Source organism: Hypomesus nipponensis, chromosome 13 (genome assembly GCF_054491055.1).
Source record: "Hypomesus nipponensis isolate SF chromosome 13, ASM5449105v1, whole genome shotgun sequence".
Taxonomy (NCBI): domain Eukaryota; kingdom Metazoa; phylum Chordata; class Actinopteri; order Osmeriformes; family Osmeridae; genus Hypomesus; species Hypomesus nipponensis.
In genome coordinates this window covers 9623313-9635491 of record NC_140373.1, presented here as the reverse complement: position 1 = coordinate 9635491, position 12179 = coordinate 9623313, and the positions used below count along the sequence as shown (strand labels likewise).

Below are 12179 nucleotides of genomic sequence, written 5' to 3'. Positions count from 1 at the left end.
GGAGCCGTAGTGTGTCACATGAAAACAGTGACTCTTCCTTTAATTTATGGGCGTGTCAAGGCCGTAAGAACTCTTTCACTTTTAACCTGGGAAAGTTTCAAGGATCTGTTTCAAGCAGAGCAAATGGTTTCAAGGAACCAGCAACTTAATCAAAAACAGTTATATGTATAATTTCTTTCAAACGAGTCATTACATTTAGCTAACCCTACTTCACCAAGGTAACCGGGTTAGCTTAAGTGTAAGTTATTGCCGTATTTGGATGATACATTTGGTTTCTAGACTGTACAGTAATTCTGTAGCCTACATTCCTAGCTAATAGCAAAAGCGATTTAGTAGCAGGCTAAATGTATTGTATGGCGTCCTGTCTTACTGGAACCAAACGTAATTTCACATTGTATTGGTTGATTTAGAAGCTATTAGACATCACAAGCACACTTTTGGTGGTGATGGTACTAGCACTGAGGTGATGTGTCGGGTCAAGTAAAATCCATAGCCTTGTCTAACTAGCTTAGTAGCAAACAACAAAATGTGTAAAATTAAACAGGCCGTTGTTAAAGTGCCATAACTCCACCATGCTCTATGTTTGAATGTCATTTGTACACAGTCTTCCTGCTTTATGTCCAAAATGTTAAACGTACACTTATAACCAAGACCACATGTGTTTTCGGTACAGATGGCTGAATCTGAGGTTCCAAAGTTCGAGAATGATGATGAGATGTATGAGGAAGACAGCACTGACGCCAGACCTGACCGAAGGGGAAGATTCCTTCTCTTTGGACGGTGAGCCCAACAGTCTCAGTCAAACAGCCCAAAAAAATAGTAAAAAACTATACGTATTCCGACAAAACAGTCTACAGACAAGTTTGTGAAATACAGAACGATGCGAATTAGCAAACCAATGTCCATTGACACATTTTGAAACAATTGGAAGTTTAGGGATTTAGGGCTAGTGGTTTTATTGTCTTTGTCCATTTTAGGTTTGATTACATTATACAGGTACATTTGTTCTCACATCAGGAAGGGGTTTTGGCAAGTATGTTCTTGTCTTTGATCACTAGGGGGCACCACTATCATGGTAATGTATGGCCTGTAGGCAATAGATACCGATACTAATTTTGGAAAATATTCCAAGTGAATTGCATCACAGTGTGCATGAGTTTCTAGAATGAAAATATCCCAGTGGGGCTTGAACCCAGGTACCTGAGTGTTTCCTAGAGCCCTAGAACAAATCAAACAGAGTAGGAAGGCAAAATAGCCTCACAGGTGAAGCAATAGAGAATGCTTAACTGACCATGGGGGGAAGATCAAGACCCATGTGTTGTGAACACCATCCACCTGAACATATTCCCATTATTTAGGCCTATTCAGAGCATGACAAAAACATGAGAAAGGGAAAAGGGTGCTTTGCGAGAAGCCAATCAGTCTCATAGTTATTCTCCCATAAGCGGTATAACTATTATTCATATTATTATTATAACATGTATCGTTATCAGTACATGAGAATGTTGAACTTTTCACCCACTCTGTAAATAGTACAGAGTGGGTGTAGCCTATACGCAACAGCATTTTGGAGTACTGTACGTCATTTGTCCCTCGCTTATGTAGAACATCAGTGAGTTAGAACCAAAACGTCGGCCTACAGTCTCTGTTAGCCATATACTGTGTACGACACCGCTAACAATCCCTCGGCCGCTCATTACAGCACACCGATGAGCCCACAGGCTAGGTGTCATAACCGCACATGCGTGCGCGTGCGAGAGGCTGATTCTGGGCTAGTCAGCAGAGCTTCACGCACGGTGCCCTGTCTGACCTCAGCAGTGGGGTGCAGGGGCCAGGTATGAATAGGCCTTTGGAAAGCTCTGGTGGGGTGGGGTGGCGTGGCTGCTGACTAAGGGGGCTGACAGTGCGCCACCCCTGCCCACATTACGGGCCAGTCCAGAGTCTCCATACTGTGCAGAGAGCTTGTCAGGATCCTAGCGCAAGGTAAAAATTAAAAGTATATATCCCTCAACCCCCCTCCCCCCCAAAAAAACGGAAACAACAGCTGGAGAGTCTGGGAGTTTGATAAACAAATTGAAATTAAGAAAAGACCAAAGCGAGACGATAGGAGCAACTCATTTCAAATGCAGAGTGGCGTGGCGCTTAATGAGGAACCCAGGTAAGGCCTCCCCTCCTCCCTCCCCCATCACATCCTCCCTCCCCCACCACTCCATCCCCTCCTCCCTCCCCCTCACATCCTCCCTCCCCTCCACCCTCCCCCATCACCTCCGTCCCCTCCTCCCTCCCCCATCACATCCTCCCTCCCCTCCCCCATCACCTCCATCTCCTCCTCCCTCCCCCTCACATCCTCCCTCCCCTCCACCCTCCCCCATCACCTCCATCCCCTCCACCCTCCCCCATCACATCCTCCCTCACCTCCACCCTCCCCCATCACCTCCGTCCCCTCCCCCATCACCTCCGTCCCCTCCTCCCTCCCCCTCACTTCCTCCCTCCTCCATCACTTCCATCCCCTCCCCCACCCCCTCCACCCACCCCTTCCTCCCCCTCCCCGCGGGTCCCACAGTTGGGGCTCTTTGCCCATTCTCAGACTCACTATACAGTGGCGCGATGGAGAGCTCTGTAAAGTTCTGGATGACATGTGAAGTGGAGTGTGGCCAGGTGGGCTGTTTGTGTGTGCGTGTTTGTGCGTGTGGGCGTGTTTACCTGAGCATGGGTTCCTATTGTTACGGTAGTAACCTGATGACCAGGCTCTTCTGGCAATGGTGCTGACATTGTCAGCCCCCAAAGGCCACTGTGGTCCACCTATCTGGATGAATCCCTCTGAGAATGGAAATATGACAGGTCTGTGAGAATTGTCACTCATGTGAAAGATTGACTCTGTCGCTGGATATCCTTTGATTCGCTTATGATTTCTTAATACCTGCGCAAGCCAAACATGTCATAGCTTCTTTGTTAACCCTCCAGTGGATTTCTGCAACCGCTTTGGCCATGACTTTAATGCCTTATTTCAAAATGTATGTGCTCTATGGTCTCTGAGTAAGTGGTTCTGGGCATTTTGAATTTTGTGACTAATTCTGTAAGCTTGGGTGAGTATTGGCTCACTGCCTTTCCTGGCGTGGGTTGAGGTAATGGATATGCAAATGTTTTGAGCAGAAACAACTTCTTAAGGTGTAATTTTCCGTGGTATTCCTACTTCTGCTGTCGTCATTTGATAGAGGACTAGAGGACTCAAGATGTCTTGATCTGCTGTTCATTTAGCTGTAAACCCTGTTCATATCCTTTCATATTTTTATATTTAAGGTTGAGAGTGTTGCTTTTGTTGTATTGCTTTCTGTCATTAGACACGTTTGTAAATGTAAGAACTGGGATTGTAGTCTATATACAGACAACTGCGTACTTCTGTATCAAATAGAGAATAGGCAAAATCCTGTGAGAAAATTCTAGATCTGCTGTGTCCTGAGTTATCTGAATGAAGTGTGTCAAACAACCATGTTTGTTGGTAGTAGTGGATCTAATACACTTTTACTGTTATTTTAGTATTCAGGCAGAACAGGCTGCAGTTTTACAGTTGACAGCGAGCCAACCCCACAATCGTTTGGGATTTCCTTATGGAATGTAGATTTCCTACACGCTGTTTGTCTATTTGAAAAGTGTGTGAAACCTGCCCGTCTGTCTGTCTTCCTCCCCAGTAAGAAGAATAAGGATGGCCAGGCGCGGGAGCAGGATTACTCTTCTGAAAGCCATTACAGAATCGTTTCACCAACATTCCAGTATAAGATGAGCCACCAGCGCATGGGCAAGTGCATCATCATCAACAACAAGAACTTTGACGAAAAGACGGGTATGGGCTTTGTTCGTTTCATGGGAATTATGGGGTGGACACCCTTTTTTTAAACATATCTGATGGTCTAAACTGACGAGTTGCTTATCAACAATTACCACCTTTGAGCTTTTTGCAGCTTCATGAAGGTTATCTCCAGAATGTTCCGTCATACACGGAAACCAGGGCACTCACCCACCAAAGACATTGTAGAAAGAGGAGATATTCCATTCCTTTTAGTCTCTGTCAGACACTGTGCATTCTCAATCACTGGGTTATCCTTGCACCCTACTAGAATTGAGCAGCATTTCTTTTTCTCTGACAAATGTCCTGTGATCTTTTCAGGACTGATTCTCCAGAGTCCAACTTTAAGGGAAACATGGATGCCTCTGAATTAATACAGAAAGTGTCATGTGTGTCTTTATAACAGGAATTATAACAGAAGTTACCTTGTGTAATGTACATAGTTATACTTGATAACTGATATTCCATTGTTGGATTTAGACCTACAATTGGCCAGTACTTAATTACCACTTAAAAATGTATAGAAATGGACATATTTCTACAAATACAATTTAAAGCTGTGAATCTAATAAGGCTGTTGACATACTGTGCTGCAGGGATGAATGTACGCAACGGCACGGACAGAGACGCAGGCGAGCTGTTCAAGTGCTTCAAGAGCCTGGGCTTCGAGGTCTGCATCTACAACGACCAGACCTGTGAGAAGATGGAGCGTCTGCTCAGAGAGGGTGAGGAACCAGCCCCGGCGGGGCCCCCTCGGGGGGCCTGCAGGCGGCTAATGTCTCGAGTGGAGAGCTTGGGGAAAGCAGTGGTCCAGTGTGGCTAACAAGGCTCCCGACGCTCTGTAATTAGACCCAGCTCCTTAGAGCAGCGTGCACTCTGGGTTTATTGTGAAGCACTTCACTTTGAGTAGGTTCTCTGTGCCTGGATTGAATGCGTGTGACGCTTCCATTTGAAACGGCACTGCCCGTTGTTTGTACGGTTGCCGGATGCGAATGTGCGAGCGGCGTGTTCTGGGCGTCTCCATCTTCTCTGTTCTTTTGCTCTTCTCCCCTGAAATCCCGCCCCAGCCTCGGAGGAGGACCACACGGACAGCTCGTGCTTCGCCTGCATCCTGCTGAGTCACGGTGAGGAGGGCATGATCTACGGCACGGACGGAGCCATGCCCATCAAGACCATGACGTCCCTCTTCAGGGGAGACATGTGCAAGAGCTTAGTGGGCAAGCCCAAACTCTTCTTCATTCAGGTGAGCACGTGTTCCCCTTAAACCATGGGGCCATGTTGACCATCCTAACAGCACATAAGAGGAGGGGGTGGAGCTTGTGAAATGTTCAAATGAGAGAATGACTTTGGTAATTACAGTTAAAGAGACGCTTTATGCTCTACCGGCATGAAGAAACTGATGGGGGAGGGGGAAGAATGTTGTGGAAATACAGTTCACGATAATGAATTCCATTTCACTTAATGTCCCACGACAGGCATGTCGGGGCTCAGAGTTTGACGATGGGATCCAGACAGATTCGGGGCCCCCAAACGACACCCTGGAGACGGATGCAAATCCCAGGCATAAGATTCCCGTTGAGGCGGATTTCCTCTTTGCCTACTCCACCGTGCCAGGTAAACCCCAGCACTCCCAAACATTTCCAGGTAGCCTTGTTACCCAGCTGCTTGCACCCTTCACCGCTAGTCTGACAGCCACCCCACAGCCAGCCTCGCCACCGACTCACACCTACCCTGGTTGGCTCCATCAACCATGATGGCTGGTAATGCACATCCAATTGTTCACTTGAAGTCCTGTGTGTGCGTGTATGCCTACGTGTCGGGTCCATGTTTGTGCGTTTGTACGACCATGGCGAGGGAGTGACACCGCTGCTCTTCCAGGATATTACTCATGGAGGAATCCGGGGCGAGGCTCCTGGTTCGTCCAGGCACTCTGCAACGTCCTCAACGAGTTCGGCAAGCAGCTGGAGATCATGCAGATCCTGACGCGGGTCAACTACATGGTGGCCACCAGCTTTGAGTCGTGGTCTGAAGACCCGCGCTTCAGCGAGAAGAAGCAGATCCCGTGCGTGGTCTCCATGCTGACCAAAGAGCTGTACTTCAACTGACCGCCTACGACGACCGAGCCCCTCCCCCCCCCCCCCCCCCTCTGACTAACTTGACTTGACTACTTTACGCACTGACCGAGCGGTCGAAACATTCAGGGATGACCCAGGCCCAGCGGGACGCTGCACCGTTTGGGCATGTACGCCGTTTTGCACGTGTAGCGTGGCTGGGCCCTTAACAAACTCTCCAAAACCCATTTCTACAGTGGCACTTTGTGTGTTGGTGGTGATGCATGCCTCTTCTTCAGGTTATTCCTTGGAATAATGATGTCACATTTGGTGTGCGATCCTTGTCGACAGGCAGTGTGAAATATCCATGTTATTTTACAAACCCGGAAATTTGCTGCCATTCATGTAAAGGTTGTTTTTAGAGTTGGGGATGTGGGTTATATCTGATAATGGTTGCATTAGGTTCCAAGCTTGTCCTAATATGGATATGTGCTTTACGTAGATTATAGTGTATGTTCCTCTAACCAAGATTTGTCCAGTGTTCTTAGAGCAATCCTTAAAAAACAACAATCGACAGTTGAGCAAAGTTGTGATACCATTCATGATTTAAACATTCACGACTTGAAGTTTTACATAGTTTTGGAATTCAATCGCATTGTTATACACTACCTATTTGAAAGCAGTTGAGAACATTCCGGAACTCTGCACTTAACAGTCATCCTTGTGAATTTGGAAAGTACTGTTGTTAAGAGTACTGAGGTTATAGAGATGACAACCTTGCCAATAACAAATCAGTGGCATGATAACTTTCAAGGACGTACACTAGTCAATATAAAGCACTTTACATTATAAAGGATAGCTTGAACGGACAGACTTTACTGAAATGAGTCAGGTGGTGACAAATGTAAAGCTGGGAACCGGATTCTTTCATTTTTGGATATCTGTGTTTGTTTTTATTCTGTCATTAGTCCTCAAGAATAACTCCTAAAGCAAAGCCTTCAACATACAGCACATCATAAGTCATATTGAATCTAAATGATTTAACATTAGTGGCTGGAATACTAATGGGAGATGTATATGTTAATGGAATCGTGATCAACCTCAGGTTACCAAGTAGTGGGATTAACACAGTTTGTTTGTGTTACTGAGCCTCACAGACACCATAGCCAGCAAGTTGTGACACTGCTTTGTAACAAAACAGTTGTGAGTGTGGATCATGGGCACAGGAAATATTTAATCTTTTAAGTAATGAGGACAAAACTGGACGATTCGCCAGGTTTCTGTATGTAGGCTACATACATTTTTCATCAAGTTGAAGATTACAAGGCTGGCAGTATAAACAGTTCTCAAACTTTTATTGCTCGTCATTTAAACTTTGACCAGTGAAGTGAATGTATTGTATATACATATTATCAAAATAATGGGCTTGTTGTCCATGTATTTTATCAGTGCCAGGGTTTAGTTATTTATCTCATGAATGGACTTTAATGGCTTTAAACTCATTTTCTTGTTTCTTGCGCAACGCTGCCAATTTCTTATCTTAAATCTTGTATATTTACCAAGTCATGTTGAGCAGAAACAATGCAGTGAAGAATTTGTTTGTCAGACCTGAGGAACAATTATTTTAAAGATGATTTTAATCTTGGCTAAAAGCACAAATGACCACATTGTTTAACTGTATATCAATGTGATATATTGTCAGTAAAAGGCACCAAGCATTGTCTTTTTTTTATAAATTCAATGCAAGTATAGTGTGCACTAATTTGAAATGAGAAAATGCCTGAAATGTTTGGAAAAAAAAAAGATAAAAGAAAATTAAGAAAATGTGGGTGTCCCTTTATTTTATAGTCCAATTTGAGATCCCACTTAAAAATAAATAATTAATAGTTTTTAATGAATTTTAAAAATATCATTTCAAAATTGATGCCTTCTACTCGAACAATAAATAGTCATTTTGGTAACAATTATGTCATTACTCTGCATTGACAAACACTTTAAATTTAAGGACTAAAAGTCCATATTAAAAAAAACTATATTTAAAATATTTTGTCTTAATGGCACTTTATGCATTGAGTATCCAATATTCAATTCAATATTTTATTTTATTTGCCCATAACAAGACGATGCCTTGGGAGTCTTGAAAGCACACATGCACAGCTGTGAGGTCGGTGTTGCACTGCATGTTTGTCAAAAAGTCCAAAATAATCTGTTATCTACAGAGGCAGCTATTACTGGTCATGATAATTCTGACCATTCACAATCCACATGTCCCCATTCACACATTGCATTCTCTCCAAATTGTATTGCTACCACTAGTCAGTAACACTGGGAAAACATTTGTTGCTAGATTTATATTATTTGCCATTTCTTTTTTCCAGTCTTTTTCTTTTTTTTCTTTTTCTACACTATCACACAATATTTCTAGAAGCCAGATGGGGAACAGTATCCTGGCAACAATTAGAAATGTTACCACTTCCTCATACTGTACTTTAGTCACTCAGTAGCACCCTTGAATCCCCTCGACACATGAATCTCTGATCAGTGATGTAGTGCCCAACCTGTACTGAAAGGAGGGTGTGCTCTACTTGTTTTGGAATGGAATTGAAGGGAAAACAATCCTGTTTTTAGAGGGAACATTTTAAATGGTTTCCAGTGGTAAATGCTATTGTCCTCTAGAATATATTTTAAATGATTTGCACAAAAAAAGAAAAAAAAAGTATATAGTAGTATTGGGAGGCAAAATCCCTAAAAAAAGAAATATTGTGAATTTTCGAAATATTGCCATATTCTATGGCCCCTTTTTTGAATCTGGGGCAATACAATGTTAAATTACTTCATCAAAGGAATGCCTATGTAAACATTATTTTATTGTATTAAACATGACGATCCTATTTTATTATGACTTTGTGTGGTTCTTTTTTGTTACCTGGGCAACAGTACTATAAACTTGCCATTACATGGTAACAATATGGTGATCTAGTACAAACCTTTACAAACTAGAAATGGAGCATGTTAAGATCGTTTCCCAAGAAAGAAAAGTCAAGACTTGTGAGCAATAAACAGATATCGGTCAACAGTTGGATTTTAAAGCATGGATAAGCACAAAAGCACAATTCAGAACAGCTAACCTAGTGTTGTCTGTTGCATGCACTACTAGCATTTCTCCCGGGTTCAGAGTACAGGGGCCGACCGGGAGGCGTCGAGGATCTGCAGAGGCTTCCAGTTAGTCCCCTGGTTGTCGTGGCCTGGGCACACTGCCTGGTGGAGGACGTCAGTGAAGGTGCCAGCACAGAAGCAGTGCAGGGGGGTCATGGTGTCAGCCCCCAGGAAGCACACCAGCCCCCCGGGGAAGCTGCAGTACACCCCGATCCGTGTGAAACGCTGGCCAGCGACGTGGTTGAGCTCGTGGCACACCTTATCGTGCCAGGCCGTGTAGTCTCCATTGAAAAATTCCACGCTCCAGGACTCGGCCCCACGGCCCAGCCAGCAGTCCTCTTCGCGGCCTTTGCGCGGGATGCTGGGATACGTCAGGCCGAGTTCCCAGTACGTCTTACCGCTCACCTGTACCTCCCAGTAGTAGCGGCCCTCGCGGAAGCCTTGCCGGCTGATGGCATAGAGGGTGGTGTCAAAACGAGAGGGGGTCTCTGGGAGGTCCTGCCAGGTTTGTGTGTACGTGGCCAAGTCTCCCTCAGGGGAGATGATCAGTTTAGGATGAGCAGTATCCGAGTCAAGGACAACTTCTGAGGCATCTGGGGGGAAAATCCATCAGTTTTAAACAAACGTTTAGGCTGTTAGGTTTAACTCGCTCCTCAGATTAAATAATATCCACAATTCCAAGCAACATTTTTCACTGTCATGTACGCGAAACAAAATGATATGAATGTTCATTGCTAGGTTTGAACCAGAATTGGTGACGGCCCTGTTTTCACCTGAAACACAGGCAAATGACAACTCAGACACGTCTTCTACTAAAGCCCAAGAAACCCTCTACAAACTCACAGCTCTGGAAGAGTTTCTTGGTCACAGGGACCTGAGAGCGGATGAAGAGCAGCAGGTTAATGGTTAGACTCAGGAGCTGCTCATTCTTAAACTCATCCACTTGAATCAGGTCAGGATCTGTCGTCTTCAGTGTGTCCGAAATCCTGATGAAAAGGAAAGGGACAGTTTAAACAAACAGAGAAAGCTACATATACGGTTATGAGGCAGTAGATGTCATCACTGTGCTATTATAAAGCAGTAGTTACTATTGTGAGGCAGGGAACACTGTTCTGAAGCATGTACTATTAAGAAGCTGTAGATACTATTGTGTGCACTCACCTTTTCTCTGTTTCTGCATTCTGTATGGGAACAGCACAAAGGTCAAAGGTGACTCATCGGTCGTCAGACAAGAATCACACTTGTCATTTTTCAGGACCAGTAAGAATGTATAATGCCTTCAATCTTTCCATCATTTCATACACCAAACTTAACAACTCCGATCAACAGTTGGAATTCTGTCCTTCCAGACAAACCTTGTCGTAGACATGCTGTTTGTCTTTTTCCACCTGGGCGGTGAGCTGGGCTAGGTCCTGGTCCAGTTCCTGTGTTAGGTGATAGCAGCGCTCCATCTTGTCCTCAATGGTGCGCTCGGTCGCCTCAGACTCCATGTCCAGCTGGTTCAGAGTGATCCTCAGGTCTTCATCCAAAACCCTCTTCATGTCTTCATACTTCTTCTTGATCTTCTCCTTCAGCACATTGTTTTTTTTCTGAAAAAAAAAGAGGTGACATTATTTTCTGAATGGAAAAAGAAGAGACATTTTAATAAATATGCAGGAAATGTATGTAGTCATTAAGATTGCCTTTCCTGACAAGGAAGAGAAGTCAAAACTTTCCAGTACACAGAGGCTATGATAAACCGAATGTTGGTAACTTGAATATTCCTGTTAGTGCAGACCAGAGATAGAGGAGCTGAAGCCTTACTGTAAGGTCCACCTGTTTGGCTCCAAGTTTTTTCATTCTGTAGGCAACCACATCTCTTTGCCTTTGAAGGTGTTGTTGATGACTCACAAATGTTTCCTGGCAGTGTTTCAAAGCATAAGAAAGGAGACATGAATTCGAAGAAAGAGATGAAAGGTGAAGGCAATACCAGCAATTTCCGACATCAAACCAAGGTGTGTTGGAAGCCGCGTACTTGATTGTGGCCCTTCATGATCAACACCAGTCTGACCTTCTCTCTGTTGCTCTTCCCACAAATGCCAGCAGCTACAATCCCTCTGTGAGTGAAGACTCTCCCCAACTCAACAAAGCAAACATGTCAGTCAAGCCTTTATACCCTTGCAATAGGAGTGCATTGCTATTGGGCAAGGTGGGTGTAGGGGCTAGGGCAAGGTTGAGATATCTGTCGTTCCCCACTGCAATGTCCTGGTGCCCTGGGAAGCATGTGCCTTGTTCCATTCAGGGAGGTAAGGACGTAAATCTAAACTCTAGAGACAAGAGGGTGACTCCTGCAGTGCTGAGGAAGGAGCAGCAGTTCTAGTCAGTCATTCAGCGTTGCTTTGTGCCCCACTAAAAGCAACGGCAGTCAAGCAGAGTGCTATTTATGGCAGCTTGCCCCTGACCCTACACAATCTTTGTGTCCTTGTGTGTGTGTGGGTGTGTGTCTGTGTGGCTTGCTTGGGTGTGAGTGTGACTATTGGAGTGTGTTTGTAATGTGAAAAGAAGAAATAAACGGGGATCGATCAAGAGGGGAAAGAAAACAATGTTCCGTGACCCATGTTTTGTAACCACATGCCGCATGCGTCAGACAGATGGATGGATCTTTGTCAACGGTTGATGCCAGGGTGTTCTAATTATAAATGCCAGCCTTGACCCCATTGGCCTTGTAAATGACATGCACAAATGCCACAAATGGAGTGTGGACATGAACACACAGTGACAAGCTGCCACATGTACTCATATGCCTCCTGTCTGGAATTCTGACGTGGCAGAAATCTAAAACAATAGGTACCCTGTCTTTGATCCAACCATATCAAACACTTTCAGCCTTTCACTCAAATCATCTTTGGAGCTTCAGCGTGAAAAGCTGTGCAGTACCCACTGCACTAATGACATGCTGACCTGTTCTGAGAACGTATAGTGATGGCTGCGGGCACGGCCATGTGCGCTGTGGGGAGCGTGAAAGCGTTTACGAGAGCTCTGACAGACACGACCGTTGACAAGATGTTCAAGAATTAGGTCACAGGTAGAATTAACTCACTCGGCGTACAAGGTTATTACCACTGTCACGTTTGGCTTATGGGGGATAA

At 44.6% G+C, this 12179-nt stretch overlaps 2 protein-coding genes across 4 annotated transcripts; one reads left to right on the top strand and one right to left on the bottom strand.

The window, feature by feature from the left end:
* The first annotated feature begins 66 nt into the window (after positions 1 to 66).
* Positions 67 to 8791, top strand: casp7 (caspase 7, apoptosis-related cysteine peptidase). Of its 2 annotated transcripts, none has more exons than XM_084670283.1 (7): positions 67 to 218; positions 674 to 780; positions 3690 to 3841; positions 4441 to 4569; positions 4912 to 5087; positions 5320 to 5458; positions 5723 to 8791. In XM_084670283.1, the coding sequence occupies exons 2-7, from the start codon at positions 674 to 676 to the stop codon at positions 5947 to 5949; spliced, it is 930 nt and encodes a 309-aa protein (XP_084526409.1). In that variant the 5' UTR covers positions 67 to 218; the 3' UTR covers positions 5950 to 8791. The 2 variants fall into 2 exon arrangements, with proteins under 2 accessions (XP_084526409.1, XP_084526408.1); XM_084670282.1 differs by having other exon boundaries at positions 71 to 238.
* Positions 8792 to 8941: 150 nt separating this feature from the next.
* Positions 8942 to 11180, bottom strand: LOC146259931 (putative E3 ubiquitin-protein ligase TRIML1). 2 transcript variants are annotated; one of them, XM_084670281.1, is made up of 6 exons: positions 11102 to 11180; positions 10855 to 10950; positions 10407 to 10640; positions 10213 to 10232; positions 9895 to 10037; positions 8942 to 9644 (listed from the first exon to the last, which is right to left on the bottom strand). In XM_084670281.1, exons 2-6 carry the CDS (start codon positions 10888 to 10890, stop codon positions 9067 to 9069), a joined length of 1011 nt encoding a protein of 336 aa, XP_084526407.1. In that variant the 5' UTR covers positions 10891 to 10950; positions 11102 to 11180; the 3' UTR covers positions 8942 to 9066. The 2 variants fall into 2 exon arrangements, with proteins under 2 accessions (XP_084526407.1, XP_084526406.1); XM_084670280.1 differs by having other exon boundaries at positions 11066 to 11161.
* Positions 11181 to 12179: the final 999 nt, after the last annotated feature.